The 17,341-nt window shown below is 41.7% G+C and overlaps 1 protein-coding gene across 2 annotated transcripts in view; it reads left to right on the forward strand.

Moving 5' to 3' along the window:
• The window catches only part of LOC117508126 (large neutral amino acids transporter small subunit 4-like), a 48,126-nt gene extending 31,046 nt beyond the window's left edge, over window positions 1–17,080 (forward strand). Inside the window, exons 5-15 of one of the 2 annotated variants that reach the window (XM_034167782.1) lie at window positions 5,235–5,327; window positions 5,442–5,575; window positions 5,846–6,057; window positions 10,164–10,307; window positions 10,949–10,966; window positions 11,172–11,298; window positions 13,430–13,562; window positions 13,912–13,985; window positions 14,131–14,254; window positions 14,370–16,549; window positions 16,674–17,080. In XM_034167782.1, the coding sequence (XP_034023673.1) occupies window positions 5,235–5,327; window positions 5,442–5,575; window positions 5,846–6,057; window positions 10,164–10,307; window positions 10,949–10,966; window positions 11,172–11,298; window positions 13,430–13,562; window positions 13,912–13,985; window positions 14,131–14,254; window positions 14,370–14,528 (1,218 nt within the window). In that variant the 3' untranslated portion in view covers window positions 14,529–16,549; window positions 16,674–17,080. The remainder of the gene's footprint in view (window positions 1–5,234; window positions 5,328–5,441; window positions 5,576–5,845; window positions 6,058–10,163; window positions 10,308–10,948; window positions 10,967–11,171; window positions 11,299–13,429; window positions 13,563–13,911; window positions 13,986–14,130; window positions 14,255–14,369; window positions 16,550–16,673) is intronic. The other variant, XM_034167784.1, reaches the window with a different exon arrangement.
• Window positions 17,081–17,341: the final 261 nt, after the last annotated feature.

Genomic DNA, 17,341 nt, shown 5'->3' on the forward strand with positions numbered 1-17,341 from the left:
CCAATCACACACACTCGTGCAGCTCCTGGTCAACCACTTATCTGAGATGGGGTGTGAGGCGAAGCCGTCGCTGTCACACCAAACGCCAATCCTCCAGATAAGGAAACACTGCAGGAAAACGGCTGCAAATAGAAGTTCAGGTTAAACACACACAGTGTCAGGCAGCAGAGAAATTACCTGAATGGTAGTTGATTTCTCGGCGAGGAGGTGGAGTTGCAGTCCGGTCTTTGTAGTGGTGGTGATGGGTGACAGCTTGTGTTGATTGATGACAGCTGTCACCTCCAGCAAAGCCGACGCCCTCTCGTGCTTGAAGCCCACTCAGTAATCCCACAGTCTGTGTTTAGTTAGGAGGGAGCACCTCCACCTCCAATCACACACTCGTGCAGCTCCTGTTTAACCACTTATCTGGTTTGGGGTGTGAGGCAAAGCCGTCGCTGATCACACCAAACGCCAATCCCACAGATAAACACCACAGGAAAACGGCTGCAAAGAAGTTCAGATTGTTACTTTGTAAGTCAGCAGAGAAGTTACCTGAATGGTAGTTGATTTCTCGGCGAGGAGGTGGAGTCGCAGTCCGGCCTTTATGGAGATGGTGATGAGTTGGCTGAGTGACAGCTGGTGCTGATGAAGAGTGACAGCTGTCACTCCCAGTGGCTCCGGCGCCCTCTCCTGCTTGAAGCCCGCACTCCAAGCAGGGCGCCATCTGGTGGTGGTGGGCTAGCAGTACCTCCTCTTCAGCGGCCCACACAACATTATAGGCTTGAAAGTTGGCTGAAAACACAAGATTGCAAAGCTCTGCCGAGTCCACACAAAGACAGAAAGAAGAAGAAATGTGGTCATAAACCTCTGTTCATTCTACACAATTTGGCCACAGAAAAGAAAGATCCAGATGGATGTAAAAGATGGACTACAATTGTAAGTTTCTTGCACACATTTGTTTTGTCAATATCCTGAAACCGTGCCGCCGTTTTCGTGCATTGGCTTATGACTGTAATGTCACGCCATGCATGACGTGGTGCATAATATTGTAAAATTGACATGTTCTCTAAACAAACTGCATGCATGCACATATCATTGTATGTCTGTCAACTTATCAAAACAAACGTGACACCAAAGAGGTTATATGTGAGACCCACCTTCATTGTTGTCATTATGAAGCTGGCGGAGTAGCGATTTCTCATCCCTGCTTAGCAAATATTCTGCAATATCCACAGTTTCAGTCTCTGGACTTCGTCTAACCATCTGTCAGTTGCCTTCAAGGGGTCAGAAATTTGATTGTCTCCAACTATCAACAAGGACTGGTCATTTTCGACAGCGGTTCTCTCTTCGGCACGGTAGTTTCTGTAACAATGCAGCACACGCAAGCACAGCCAGCTCTTCTTTCCGCTTCTGTCCACTGCCGTACATAGTCCTGGTTGTAACAGGCAATCCACGGAGCCTACAAAAACGCTTTAAATCGTCAACTTTCCAGCGGTTGAAATGATCCAAATCACAGCACTCCTCACTGCTTTCTGCCGCCATAGCTTGTGGGTTGGTAGTCGAAAAATTTAGCCTACCTATAATGCACCGCGCGGCCTGAGATCTGCACTTCGCTTATTCCCGCAACAATAAATTAGATGTGTTTTCATAACCTCAGAATGCACCCTTCCAATCTACATGGAAGCGGGCCCATAGAGATGAATAAGTGTTGGAGGAGACCTCATCATTCACTGTCACAGACAGTAACTAGTAACTTGGTCCACCATCTCGGGAGAGTGATTTAATGATGTTGAACAATAAACAAAGAAACGTGCTTATTTACACCACAAAAGCAGCAGAAATGTTTGGGGAGGGGGATCCTGTTGGTGAATTGTTGTTGCTACTTTTATGTAGATATTTTATGTGTTAATCAAACAGAATTTTGCATGAAAAAATACTCTTGATGCAGGTCAAGGGTATTCATTAATCTGGTGTCAGTTCTATCTGTCACAATGTGTCTGTGACAGGAGAGAATTCTCTTATTGTGGATGAGGGTTAATACTGATATATTCCTGGGGAAAGGCTGTCAAAAATATTATTCAATCTTGCAATGTACTAAAATTTTAGAACAATAATAATAGGCAGCACGTGACTTAGTGGTTAGCACTGTTGCCTCAGAGTGACAAGGTCCCAGGTTTACTTCTGACCTGGTCCCTTCTGTGTAGAGTTTGCATGTTCTCCCTTTGTTTGTGTGGACTCCCCCTGGGTGCTTCAGCTTTTTGCTGCGTCTAAAGACATGTAGCTTTGGTAATTTTTCAACTTTAAATTGACCATCGGTGTGAGTGAATGTGTTTGTCTGTATGTGTTGGCTCTGCAATAGATTGCTGACATGTCTAGAGTGCGTCCTGCCTCTCGTCCAGCAACTGCTGGGATAGGCTCCACTCCCCTGTGACCCTTGAATGAATAATAGACATATATTTACATGACACAAAGTGCCTCCTTCGAACTGTAACTTGACTGTAATTCCTCACTTGCAAGTCGCTTTGGATTAAAGGCAAGTTAAGTCTGGGAGCATGTGCATCGCCACATCCACGACACCACCGAATCACCTTGGGTCCTGAATGGCAACCACCCATGCAGAAAACCAGTCCATTTCCACATCTGGGCCTCCACAACAACTAGCAGCCATGGCCAGCGCCCTGTGCTAGCGGAGCGCTGAACTCAGCTTAGTGGCACACACTAACTGTTACTCAAAGCAGCCATGCCCCAATTATGCTTAACTTTATTTCTTAAATGGTCTTAAATTAACGAGTTATCAAAAAAACAAACAAACAAACAAACAAAAAACCCAAACCCTGTGAATTAGCTATACAGACCAAAACCATTTCTCCTTTAAAGCTGAACATTTCAACATGGGCGTCTATGGGAACCACCTCAAGTAACCAGTCAGGGAACCACAAGGGAACCACAGCATTTTTGCTGTGGAACCATTTAATCTGCCTTTAATTTGGTAACTGTTATAGAGTTATAATTTTAAGTCATGTGACACAAATGCAGTAAGAGTAAACAGCTTCATTGACTGTGCATGGCCGCCTTGGTTCATGATCCTCTCCTCTCCTCTTCTCTCTTCTCTGCCAAGTGGGCCACAGTTCACCCATCATACATCAGTCAATGTTTAGGGTTAGTCAGCAGGTCTGTGAGCAGCATCTTTGTGTAAAGTGTCATAACTGGATTGTTCAACATGACTGGAGGGTTTCAGGTCCTTGTTGTTTTGGATGTAGTGGCAGGTGTGCTGCAGTTTCAGAGCTCACCTTTGGTCTAATTAGTCCAGGGAGAGCCGTACATGTGGGGTTAAGGGGTTCAGCCTGCTGTACCCCTGTGGGGATCACAGCAGCTCCATGTTCACATAAGTACATGTACAATGAGAAAGACCTCTGAGTGCACTTTCTTTCTTTCTTTTTTTTCTTTTGACCCAGAACCATCCAGATGCATTTGAATCTGTCACTCTCTCTGCTGCTTTTATTCTTTTGTGTTTTAGACTTTGTGGATGAGGTTGTTTTTGTTTGAAGCTTAAGAACTCTTTGTACTCTTATCCTGAGTTGAGGGTTGAGTGTCATTCCGCAAGATGCTTTTTTCTTTTTTCTTTTTATTTCTGTCTGGCTCACTTCAATTGGTAGAACAAAACAATGCAGCAGCAAGTGATACGACTGTCAATAGTCACACAATAACACAGGGTGTGCGTGTTTGTTTGATAGAGTATGGCACATTTTCACACTGAGTGAAAAATGGATTGACTGTTCCAGGTGAAGAATAGAGCTTTTATCAGCAGATTGATTCTGCCAGTACGCATCATGTCTCTTTAGTATATTTTAAAGGGTCACACTGTCCAAATTTCCATATCGGCCAAACAGTATCATGTAAATAGAAAAAGTGGTTGTTTTGTACAAAATCAGGTTGAGCTTCACTTTGTAGTTTCATATGGTACAAGTTTCATGAAAAACATCCTCAAAGTCTCATAATTCATGTACTGCTGTGATCTTAAATTTACACATGAAACGCTGTTTCATACTCTTGTGACATACAATATATCAAAGAAATCAAAATAAAAACACCCACAAGTATGTGGTGGAGAAATGGTTTCCTTAGAGATCTGAAAATGCATGTGTTTGGCTGTGTCCTTCAGGTTTTTTTTTTTTTTTTACAAAGTCTGTTTTGAAGACTGATTTGTCATCCATCCAAATTTTAAACCCTTTATTCCAGTTAACAGTCGCTCCATAAAGAAAGGACCAGAACAGAAGTGATCCTGGGACTTCCTTAATATGGGTCAGCATTTATCCACTAAGCCACCATGTGACATATTTTAAAGAGAAGTTGAATTGTAAATCAACATGGATTTCATGTTTTTTGGATGGTGAGGTACCTTTCACAGTAAAAGTCCTGTGCAGCCCCAATGCCCTTTGGGCAACTGTTTATTCCCAAATATGTAGTGTTACACGAATGAAAGTCTACAACTTCCTCTGGATGGGACGCAACACAGGACCAAAATGTCATAGCTGACGTTCCTTCACAATGCGAGTGATACGCCTTATCTGTCTCCCAAAGTAACCATGTGTTTGATGCACAGTGGCTCCTGAAAAGTTTTTTTCCCTTCTAAACTTCAAAGATGGAACTGCTGGAGTGTAGAGACTTGGATAATCTGGTTGAGTTTAAAAAGGACAACCACCTATTTCACCTGCAAAAAACAAACAAACAAAAACAAACAGCAACAACAAAAAAACAAAGCTTTTTCAAGCCTGTTCTGTTTCAAAAACTTGTGACTTTTTTTTTAAAACTGAGTATTAAACTGACCACTTTTCAGCAATAACCCTCAAGTGGCTTCTAGGTAATTTAAGCTGAAGATCCTCCTGCAGTTGGGCATATTGTGTTTTTAAATCCAAACTCAGTCTCACATGTTCAGGACTTAAACTGCAAAAACATCCTCCACCCATCGCTCAAGGTGCAAACACTGCTGTGATACACTTGCGAAAGCATTTTTTCCCCTCGATATCCCTCTACAGTGAAAACGGAGAAGATCCAGACTGGTGTGTTGTTGGGTTTGTTGCTTTAGAAAGATGTTGTTTTTCTCTATTTAAAGCTTCTTGAAATTCATATTTCAAAGGGTGAAACCAGATAAGACTGTGTGCTGCGTTTTCAGTGAATATCTTATATCGTATTAATATCTTAATACGTACTTTGTTTAAACGGACCCTTTGCTGACTTGTCTTCTCTTCCCTCAGCTCCCAAACATGTTTGGAGACCTAAGGTCAACCTTCATTTCCCTAATGATTGGTTCTTATGCTTCTTCTGCAGTTACCTTCCCAGGCGTTAAGGTATCATTTAATATGGGCTTGGTCTATAGCACCCAATTCTGTATTTGTCCAAAATTTAGTCAAGAAACTTGATTATCCATTATAATATATAGTTTGGGTGTCATCTGTTTATAGGTGGTCTATGACTTTGGCGTCACCTTTATCACCATCCTCTTGGTCTGGGCTGGCTGTGCCTGCCTAGTCTTTCTCAACTGCTTCATCAACTGGCCCCTGGAGCCCTTTCCTGGTCCAGAGGACATGGACTTCACGTAAGACCAAGGCTCACACAGTGGCCTTTAGGTTTCCTCTGTCGTGCCTTTATAATCCTGTTAGAAATCCTCAGTCTTATACCTGCCTTAAGTAGATTTCAGTGGAGCAAAAACAGCTTTTTAAACACATTTATGCATGCCCACAGACGTACACACTTATGTCAGTGCCATGTGGTTGAATCTAAACAAACGCTGAAGACAAGAAAGACTAACACCCGATGATCCACCATCATTGTTTTAGCTTTTTGTATCATCCTGTTCTTCCTTCAGAGTGAAGATCAAGTTCAGCTGGCTGGGCTTTGACCATAAGATTACTGGGAAACAGTTCTATCGACAGGTCACCACTGTGGGGCGCCGTCTTAGCGTTGGCAATGCCATGATGAAGCAGCAGCAGCCAAGTACAGACCTAACAACGCAGGATGCCAATAAGCTCTGCCTCTCTACTGTGGACCTGGAGTTAAACTGCAATGCTGAGCAAGAGTGTAAGTCAGGAATATGGTTAGTTGGTTACAGAAGTCTCAAGCAGGATGTTACCTTCATGATGTGAGATGTTTGTGGGTCTCCTGAAAATTCCACAAAGGTGTAAAAAGGTGCATAACAAATTAAAAAAAAAAAATTTAACAGGCAGTACCTGTTAGCTTAGCAGCTATTATTGGAATCTTTGGTAAGTGTAAATTACAGAGGTCTCAAATTGAGTCCAGATTATTCTGATTCCATCTGTTAATCAGTGAAATCACAAATTGCAAATTTCTGTATATAGTTGCTTATGAGTTATTATGGCAACAACTTCCACATAATGATTAATTCACTCACATTCTGGGACATAATGGCAGGTTACATTATCACAGCATATACTCGCTGCATTGGCTCACACAGGTCTTTACAAACCCACAACATTTGGTGGTGCTGTGCAATCCATTGCTAAACATTGCTAGCATTAGCTATGTGTTTATCTTGACTATTTTACTGTCATGTATTTCAGCTCTTTATTTGAAATCTGAGATTTCTCTACAGAGGGTTCTTCTTTTTTTAATTCACAGGGAACTCATATGCTACACTATTTTGAAATTCTAACACGTGTTATCAGTATGAACGTCTCTTTTGTAAGCGCGGCCACATGCTTACGCTATAGTAATTGGCTGCTTGTGAGAAGTTCAGCGTGGTGTGCAAAGATGCACAAATTTGAATTTTTAATATAGTGCGCCTCTACAAAACATCCAGAATATTCCACATACACAGCATTTGAGGAAATTAATGCAAAAAAAAAGTTTTTCAGTGAAAATGTAAATATGTAGGGTAAAGAAACAAAAGACCTGACTTTAAAATGTAGGCTATTAATTTTAAGAAAATACTGAAAATCCCACTACAGTAGCATTGGGGAAATTACATCTCCCCAATGCTCATCACCTCTTGGGTCAGAAACTCATCAAACATTAGGCTCTGTATGTAAGACCTGTAGATATAGAGTCTGAATGTCCCAGTGAATCCTCAGTGTTCACTCCTCCACCTCCAGGCCTGACCACACTTTCCAGATCCCCTCTAGCAACATTTGGTTCTCCCTCCATGGTCAGCAGTGTTGCCACAGTTACTTTGAAAAAGTAATCCAATTACTGATTACTGATTACTCCTTGAAAAAGTAACTTAGTTACTTTACTGATTACTCAATTGTAAAAGTAACTAAGTTAGATTACTAGTTACTTTTTTAGTTACTTTCCCCAGCTGCCGACAACAACCCACGTCAACATGACAATGATACCTGTTTTGCCAAAACTCACTTTATAGTCACCCTTTCTTCACTTCAATGAAAATAAATACTTGTTTTATAAAAAGTAAAATAAAGACCTCTTTCTTGACCTCATATTTAACTGTTGACAGCACTGTAACAGTAAAACTTGCAATTTCAAACCTACATTGTTTATAAATGTAACTATTAAATTCTAACATTTTTCTAACATTTAAATTCTCTCTAAACATTTTACTTGTCGAAATTATTATTATTTTAAGCAATATTAGTAGTTGTAGTAAAAAACGGCTTCAAAACTGGACCTTTAATCTAGGGGTGTTGTGGGGGGGGGGCACATCCCTGCCCCACACCCCCATCCCATCTGGATTCGCCCCTGCTTTGGCGTTTGAGCACAAAGAATGGATAACATTTATTTATGCAGAAAACAGGACCAGATTTACAGGTAAGAAAGTTTTATTGCGTTTTCACATCATGTGGTCCTCAGAAAGAGAGTTTAGGTGCATTTGAGTGGAAAATAGTGTTAGTTGTTGACGCGTCGCGGAGGATCAGCTGTTTTTAACGAGACGATACGGAGCGGCTCAGCTCAGAATTATAAATAAAGGAGGAAAAAAGTATAAAAATGTCTTCGTAAAGCTCAGTGCAGGTGTGCTGATCACCGCGCTTTAAGAGGTGAGGACGAGTCGAGCAGCTGCAAAAAACCATGGATGAAAAGCTCACAGCTCGCTTAAAGTGGGACGTTCACTCGAACCCGACCTCCTGCCCACAGACCAAGTTTAATGCTGCTATCGACCCACAATGAAAAATAATAGTAACGCACAGTGACATGGAGAAGTAACTTTAATCTGATTACTGACTTGGAAAGATTAACGCGTTAGATTACTCGTTACTAAAAGAAGTGGTCAGATTAGAGTAACGCGTTACTAAGTAACGCGTTACTAAGTAACGCGTTTACCGGCATCACTGATGGTCAGGCACCCTCAGCGGGGATCTTCTCCCCTGCCTTCTTGGTGGATTGGAGCCAAATGAAGCGTAGAATCAGAACAAACATTTTTCTTAGAAAAACTACCTTTAAAACCAGATATTCAAGTTTGTGCCCAGAAATACCCTAGACACAGAGGTGGTCCTAAGACCATCCTAAGAAAAACAATGAAAAAAAATTGTGGTGTGATGTACAGCTTGTATTTTCATAATCTTCACTTTTTTAACCACATCAAAATAAACATACATCCATATTGTATCTGAAAGGTGCTTCTTCAACTCTTTTGATTCTTGATCCTATTAGTGTTTTGGTTGGTTTTACACTCTACATTGTAGTTAATTATGGCATAATCAATGCAGGTGTAATAATAAGTACTTACATGTTATTTTGATCATAGGGACACATTTGCATCTTACCAAGCATTCAAACTATGTCTGATAGTGCTTGTAAAACATTACAAGCACGACGTGCCCGAAAAGAATTTCTTAAATTAAGTCTTGGGTTGATGCACTTTGTTGCTGGTACGTAATTAAACGCAGCTCCATCTGTGCACCAGTCATTGTTATGTTTGTCTAGTGTTTCACTACATGGTTAGTTTCATCCATTGCCATTTATATTTACATTTGATTAATGTTTAACTTTTTTCCGGGTTAGCTGGATTCTGCCACGATACGTAATGCCACATCAGAATTTAAGGGCCACTATATATTCAGGTCTCTTGTCCACTTAACACTTGTCTCACTATAGAGAGGATACACATGGGTATTGTTTTCTATTATGTGAATGTAGATTTCAGTAAAAGAAGTGACACAAATCCTGATACAGCGAGGCAGGTTTGGACATGTAGTCATGAAGATTCACTGCTGCAGTGTTGAAACAGTTTGTGAGGACAGTGTAATGAAACACCAGTTGAAACTGCAAGTGCAGTTGGGAAGTTATTGTTAAAAAATAAATTTGAAGAGAAAATGGTCTGGGGCACCATGTACCATGTAAAAAAGAGGGGAAAAAATGTAAAAACTAAACGCACAGATATTTAAAATTTTCTCAACTTATTGATATTAGTTGCATCAGCTTTGATTAAAGTATTTGCTCAAGTTGCCTTGTTACATCTGACCAACTTAAAGTTGTGACAACAACTCACATTTGGCAAGTTCAATGTATTTACATGAATAATAGAAGTCAGTCCCTTCGGTTGCTCCCTTGTTTTAACTTAAGGTCGCCACAACAGATCCAAGTTGATTTGGTACAGGTGTTAGGTTGGATGTCCTTCCTGACACAACTCCAACTTACATGGATAAAAAGGGGTGGGGCTTGATCGAGGAACCTTCTGCACTGAAGCTAGGCACACTAACCACTTGGACACCACCCCTGCCAACTATTAGGTTTGTTGAAAAATAAGCTTTGATGGTACTGCAGTTTGTTTGAATTACTTTCTGATCATAACTTACTTGAATTTTATGAGGTTTGAACCAGGAGGGTTTGGTGTCTAGTGTTTGGCTCAAGGACATTTTCACAGACAGGATTAGTCACCAATCTTGTGGTGAACCTGCTCTGCCACTTGATCTACAGGAGCCTGATAGACTGAGGTCCATGTTCATCCATCCATCCAGACGTTGATGGTGTGAAAAAGTGAACTAGCTATTGTACATTGGTTTCAAAATTCTTAGTTCATATGTAACATAGCAGTTTGAGCAAACTTTTTAATCAAAATTAATTCAACACGTCCTTAAGTTGTGAAAATTCATAATGTCTGTACAGACAGTTGCATTACATTTTTTAAGTTTTCTAAGCTACTTTTTTTTAGAGTGTAGATTTATGTAACTTTGTGACCATGAATCTAATGACTACTGCTGTTTCCTCTGCAGCTCAGTCGTTCATGAAGAGCATGTCTAGCCCCATCTTCTTGCTGAGCCTCATCACCATGTGTGTGACCCAACTCCGCCTCATCTTTTACATGGGTGCCATGAACACCATCCTGGAATCCCTGACAGACAGAAACATCGACACAGGTGTGTATGTATGTATGAAGTTTGGCGTGCCTGTGTGTGTGTGTGTGTGTGTGTGTGTGTGTGTGTTTGTGTTGAACAGCAATTCATGACAATTATTTGCTTCTGTGATCTTAAAGCACTCATGCAACACATTCTTTAAAAAAAAAGGGGGGGGGGGTCAACAATGAAAAATTCCACTAAAAATCAGTTTAAAATAATAATATATGAGTCAGTCTGTGTATTTTTTTAAATTTTAAAGGGAAAGCTAACCCGATTATTCATGAATTTAAATGTATTCACAAATTTGAGTTTCAGTATCATAACATATCGCTGCCACTCATCCTGTTAGAGGTGCTAATGGGCGCCGCAGCACATCTCAGAATATACTGAGTAGAAACGGGCTCCACACAGTCCTGAGTACCAATGGACAATTTTAGCAGAGGCATAATTTTTTTTATTAGTCATGCTATTCAAGGATTTATTTCCACCTTGGCTGTATTTCCCTCTGTCAGACTTGGTGAAAGCGAACAATGGATCCCTCAGTCGCTTTGTGCTTTGCTAAACTGTCAGCATTTGTTGTTAACTCCTGTCTTGTCTTTCCTTTTCTTTTGGTGTCTTTTGCTCTCTTTTGCTGTCATGCTGGCTTCCTGCTGCTGTTACAGTGGAAAGGATGGAAGTGGGTAAGATACCCCAGTGCAAACTTATCTATCCGTCTACACCCTGCGGCTGTGATCACAGCTGTCTGTTCTCTTCATCTGTTGCATGCAAGGATGACATGTGCCGTAAATATGTGCTTGTGTTCATTAGGTTTCACCTGAACCCGCCTCTGAACTGTTCATAAAACCTCAGAGTATAGAAATGTAATTATTGCTGTATATCTCACAGTGAGCATCTACACGTCCATCTTCGGTGTGCTGCAGCTTCTGTGTCTGGTCACCTCTCCAGTCATTGGATACGTTATGGACTGGAGACTCAAAGACTGCGAGGATGCAGCTGAGAAGGTAGTCAAGAGGTGAGAAGATCACACCCAAGCCTGAATGGGGGGAAAATGTGAACAGTGAAATTTATTTTTTTAATTTAAGCCCTTTTCACATTTTCATGGGTATGTGTCTCAGAAGGTCATGATTTGAAACCTTGAAAAACTTAGCATCACTGATGAACTGGAATGTTCTGTCATTCTGTCGTGGTGGGATTTTATTCCCCCGTCACAAACTTTAACATACTTTGATCATTCCTTTCATTTCCCAGGAGCCAGTAATGTTGTCGATGCTGTGACATCACCAGGAAGTTTTCCAGAAGAGCTGTGGGGTGCTATTATACTTAGGGCGTGCTAATGTTGTTTATGCACCTGCCACATTGTGCAAGTAATGTCACAATGGGCTTCATGTATCAATGTTGTGCACTTGTGGTGTAAATTTACGGCGTAAACTTGAAATACACCAAAGTCGCCGTGACATGTATCAAGCAGTGCGCACCTGCCCATTTCTGGCGTACGCCTGACGTGATCTTGACTCCACTTCAGACACACCCTCATTTTACGACATGGAAGCCGGGAAGACGGCAATGAAAAAGAACTCCACCAATCACGACGCGTGCCAATAGAGCGTCAAAAATGGCCATCGTATCAGTTGTTTTGTAGTATATAATCAATAAAGTGTTACAGTGGTCCCTCATTAATCGCTGGAGTTACGTTCTAAAAAATAGCCCGTAATACGCGAAACCGCGACGTAGTCAGCGTTATTTTTACAATTATTATAGACGTTTCAAAGCTGTAAAACCCCTCACTACACAGTTTATACACGTTCTCAATCAGGCATGAACATTTTCTCACTTTTCTCTCGTGTGTAAACACTCTCAAAGTTCAAACCTTAGTAGGAAAATAATACCAAACTGTTTTCAGGCCCAAACATTTGTTTGAGAAATAAAAATAGAACGTTTTCCTATAAATAATTATGATGGCATTTAGAACTAATGAATTAATTTTAACGATCAAGGAACGAGGTCGGACACATAAGAAATTATTAATAGTGACTCACCAGTATTTCACAGATCAGGCTTCTGCGTCCTGGCGCTGCGCCTTTTTCCACTCACACCTGGCTGCAGCAGGTGTTTGTTTCCGTGTGACAAACACAGTTATGAGTAGTTGTTGGCGCTCTTTTCTCTTCTAGGCAACAAGATTCTTATAAACAGATACGCAGAACACAGAACACTAAAAAAAGGCATGCAAAATTGGACTAAATACTCCGCGAGACTCCGAGGCCACGACAGGTGAATGGCGTTATAGCGAGGGACCACTGTATTCTCTTTTCACATGTCAATAATTCTTGACATGTGGATATTTGCTCGCTCAATTAATAAGACACGCCTAATCTGTCAGATTTCTTTATTTTTTAAATGTATTTCTGCATTTATTTTATTGTGACAACCGAATGGAGACGACAAAACCTGGTTGCAGCATGGGCGAATTAAGGGAATGACAAAACTACAGTTGTTATTATCAATTTCATAGTCTAAAACGATCACGCCACATGAAGTTAAGCTCAGCGCTGCTCTGGCTCCAGGCTCGAAGTCTGGAGAAAAAGGCGAGCAGCGCTTTCTTTGCAGTCAGCGCTGTGGCCACGGATCGTGCTCCATAACAATCCCGCAAAGGCGGGATTTGTATTGATTATTATGTAGTATAATCAGGAAAGTGTTATTTATGTAACATATGCATTGATTTGTATAATGGCACTGTTTATCATGTTGATCATCTTCATTTTTATGTGGATTCCAGCGCTGGTTCATTTTGGTGTATAATTTACGCCACCTCTCGACCTGGTGTATATTTTCAGCGCAGCGTACGCCAACGACCACATTGATACATGCCAAGTAGCGCAGCCGTTTTGGCGTACACCCCATACATGATCAAATATCGCCGTATGCAACGTTGATACATGAGGCCCAATGTGTGCTCGATTGGGCAACTGTAATCTTTACACACCGGTTTGTCTTGGTTATAGACCGCGACTTTTTGCATATCTGTGATGATAACGGAACTTCAGTCAAGGTTTTGAAAGAGTGACCTTCCAGGAGGCGTATCTGGGAAAGTGAGAACGGGCTTTTGTATAGAGGAAAAAAGTGTTCATTCTATTCTCTTCCATTAGAGAGCCTGGTGAGCCTCGCCGTCCTGACAAACGGATTCAGAAAATCATCAACGCCACCAGAGCTTTCATCTTCACCAACTTTCTCCTGGTTGGGTTTGGAGTTACAAGCATCATCCCTAACCTCCCTCTGCAGGTATGCATGCATACAAACTGTTGAACTCATTGCTGAATTATGCAATATGATGTTATTTCTGATGAATGTGCAGATGTGTTTTAAAGATGGAGGTTGTTGTATTTGCTAATGTTGTTGTGTAAGGAGTGATAACACTGCAGAGGAAGAGAGAGAGAGATGGACATAATGTCCAAATTCAGACAGCACTGCAGCTCCTGATTATTTTTGAGCATTTATTGACACCTGCTGGAGACTGCATGTTATGTTCACTGCATGTTATGCAAGGATTTTGAAATTAAAAATTAAAATGGCCCAAAGAAATGTAAAATGGTGCTTCATGTAAATTTCTGTTTTTTCTACCAATTTTTAGATTCTGTCCTTTGTGCTCCACACTGTTGTCAGAGGCTTCATCCATTCTGCAGTTGGTGGTCTTTACGCTGCTGTGTGAGTACATCTGACATACTGTAACAGCATAACAACACTCCAAAAGTGGACATAATGCCACAACCTCTGCTGTTCATCACCCATGATCATCACTGCACCTTCAGCCCACACAGGAGTTTCATATTTGATTGGCTGTCTGCTGCAGGTTCCCGTCCGCTCAGTTTGGCACCTTGACAGGAATGCAGTCTCTGATCAGCGCTTTGTTCGCCTTGCTGCAGCAGCCTCTCTTCCTTGCTATGGTGGGACCTCTGGAGGGAGACCCGCTGTGGGTAAGACAACACAAAGACGGAACTGATTAGTGAGCGAACAAGTGCAGATGTTGAGGAAATGAGAAAAGAGGAACCATATTCACCAGAACGTGTGTGTCTCCCTTTATATTTCTAGGTGAATGTGGGTTTGTTGGTGCTGAGCATGCTGGGATTCTGTCTACCTGGCTACCTGCTGTTTCACAGCCGCCGCCTCCAGCGCCTCAGAGAGGAGGAAGACAAGGATCCCAAGATATTTGCGAAGATGAACGGCACCAAGTCTGAGGCATTTGTCTAAAGTAACAGACTCCGAACAACAGTAAAGGAGAGTGAAGGGAGGGCAGAGTGGCACACGCCACTTTCCTGCGGACGGTAAATGTGTTCACTCACGCTGTCCTCCCCCCCCCGATGGTGCATCGCCTCCTGCTGGTCACTTTGTGCACAGACAATTCTCTGTCTCTCAGATGCACAAATCTGCCACACTCCCTTTGCACACACGTACTGCCAAATGACTGCATCTTACTTTTTCTGACACGCTGACTGCACATCCTCCACTGTATCTCGGGACCGAGGAGGAAGCAGGATGCAAGGAGAAAGGAGGAGGTGACCTTTTCATCTCCTTAAATAACTCCTCTTGTTATTGTGTTTATTTCATGCCTTGACTTTTGTCAGTGATGGTCTGTTGGTCAGTTCTTTTTCACCCAACCTCATACAAACCACGGAAGAAGAAGATGCCAGTGAGAAGAGCGCCACGCTGAGGAAATGTTGGATGAATGTGCTTTTCAGACACCTCACTATATGAGAAAACTGCCTCACTTCCACCACTTGCAACATATCACTTTTAAAAATCTGCCTGTGAGATTCAACAGCAGTCCTGGAGACAAACGAGCACAGAAACACCATTATCAGTTGCAGCATCTCTGCTCACTTTGAGTTTGGACTGAAGAGTACAGACTACAGGACAAAGAATATCAGTACAGGCGTGGTGGAGTGCAGCCCATCATGACATACTGGGTTAGAGACAGTTCAATAAATCAATCAGAGACACTGCTGATCAAGACACTGTCACTGTTTTACTCAGATACTAGTTCAGGAAGACAAGAAACTTGGTTTTGACTTTTGTTTTTTTCCTCCACGCTGTGCATGTTACCACACTGTGTCACATTTTGATATCTGATTGTTACTTTGCTCATGTATTTACTTGCAGTATATTTACAGATGTGTTCTCTGTTCTTTAGACATGAGTTGGACACAAGTGTTTTTAGAGATCTGAGTTTTTTTATGTCTGTTTTTCTGTTTGCTACACAGATGAACTTTTGATTCACAATGGCATTAATGTGTCTATGAGGTGCCGGGTAACCTGTCCATCTTAAAGGGGTCATATTATGCAGCTTTACAATAAGCTAATACAGGATGCACAGTGTCCAGATATTCAATGTTAAACTCCAAATTCTTCCTTTAAAAAAAACAACAAAAATTTATAGTTGTTAAAGAAATATCTGCAACTGTTGCTTGAAAGCTACCGTGTGTAATATTTCCTGTCATCTAGTGGTGAGATTGCAGATCCTCCATTTAAATAAAATTAGGTTTCTCATTCCTGTTAGCCTGCACGAGCAACAGTGTATAGGGGAGCAACCACTGATCGCTATTGTTTTTTTCCCCTTCAGTCTTTTGCTAGTGCCATAAAGGCCCAGTAAGCATGTCCCTTTTGAACCACTGTATTAACCTGGCAGTGCATCATGGCGGCCTCTCTGACGGGGCCCATTCCCACGTAGATATGAGAGGTAGTGCTCACCCTGGACAGGCCACAAGTCTATCACAGGGCTGACACATATACTGTAGACAGTCAAACTTATTCAGAGTCATCAGGTCACTTAACCTGGATGTCTTTGGAAATGGGAAAATGTTGGAGCACCCAGAAGGACTGCACGCAAACATGAGGAGGACATATAAAGTCCACACAGAAAGAACCAGGTCAGAAGCCACTGTTCTGCATGTGCTAGCTTCAGTTTCTGCAAATAAACACCTGGAAATCATACATAGCTATTAAGTATAAAGTTGCTGCTTCCTGCCACACTCTCTGCAGGCAGGGGTGACAGGAACAATATACAGGCTGAACAGTCCACATGGCACATTGCCCAGACTGCACTCTGGTTCAGTGGGTGCCAGATATAAACTTAAATGAGCAGTTGCAGCCTTGAATTTTTATTTAGAGAAGGGAAGGGGGGGGGGGGGGGGGGCTTCTCCATGTATAGTCATGGAATTGTGGGACTTTGAAGATGTTTAACAGGAAACCTGCACCATATTTAACTCATGGATGTGCTGAGAGAGGACATGCAGGTGGTTGGTGTGACAGAGGAAGATACAGAGGACAGGGTGAGATGGAAACGATTGATCTGCTGTGGCGACCCCTAACGGGAACAGCCGAAAGACAACGAAGAAGGTAGATGGAATCTATTTGTGCAAAATATGACCCCTTTGAGAACAAAACTGCAATCTCACAGAGGCAATGCTTCAAACAGGCAAAAAAGAGAAAAAAGTATGAACTGTCTTTTCAATCACAAGGTGCTCTGTGCATACTGAATGTCATTTGCAAATTGATTTGAGGGGCAGTTGATGTTATTTTACTACAAATTGTACCAAGTTTCCATAAATATTTCAAAAGCCAAATGCATTAGAATTGAAAGAAAGATTCCAAAGAATCAGTCAGGTTTGCCATTCACTTATCGCCATTTTATTCCTGGTTTGTGCTAAATCTGCTCCAGCAGCCTCACTCAAGCTGTGGAAAACTTGAATTGTCATCTCACAGACAGATGAGGAGACAAATACATGTGATGTTTGAAGTTTGATTTAAAACTCCACCAGCTTCTGCTAAAGTGCAGTGAAACTGATCCAGCGGCTCGACACGCACAGACAATAAAGGCTTCTTTGTCTCAGCAAAACCCAGAACAGAAGCACCGAGTGTGCTGTGAACAATACAGACTTATAACTGTGGTTTGATTTAGTGTCTCACAGCAGCAAATCCAAAAACAGCCATGAGCAGACCCCATCGCCTTTGGTGATGGGACGAGTGGATCATCACAGCACTGTAAAACCTCACAGCTTAGTCTA

The sequence above is a fragment of the Thalassophryne amazonica genome, chromosome 4, assembly GCF_902500255.1.
Source record: "Thalassophryne amazonica chromosome 4, fThaAma1.1, whole genome shotgun sequence".
In the NCBI taxonomy this organism is placed as follows: domain Eukaryota; kingdom Metazoa; phylum Chordata; class Actinopteri; order Batrachoidiformes; family Batrachoididae; genus Thalassophryne; species Thalassophryne amazonica.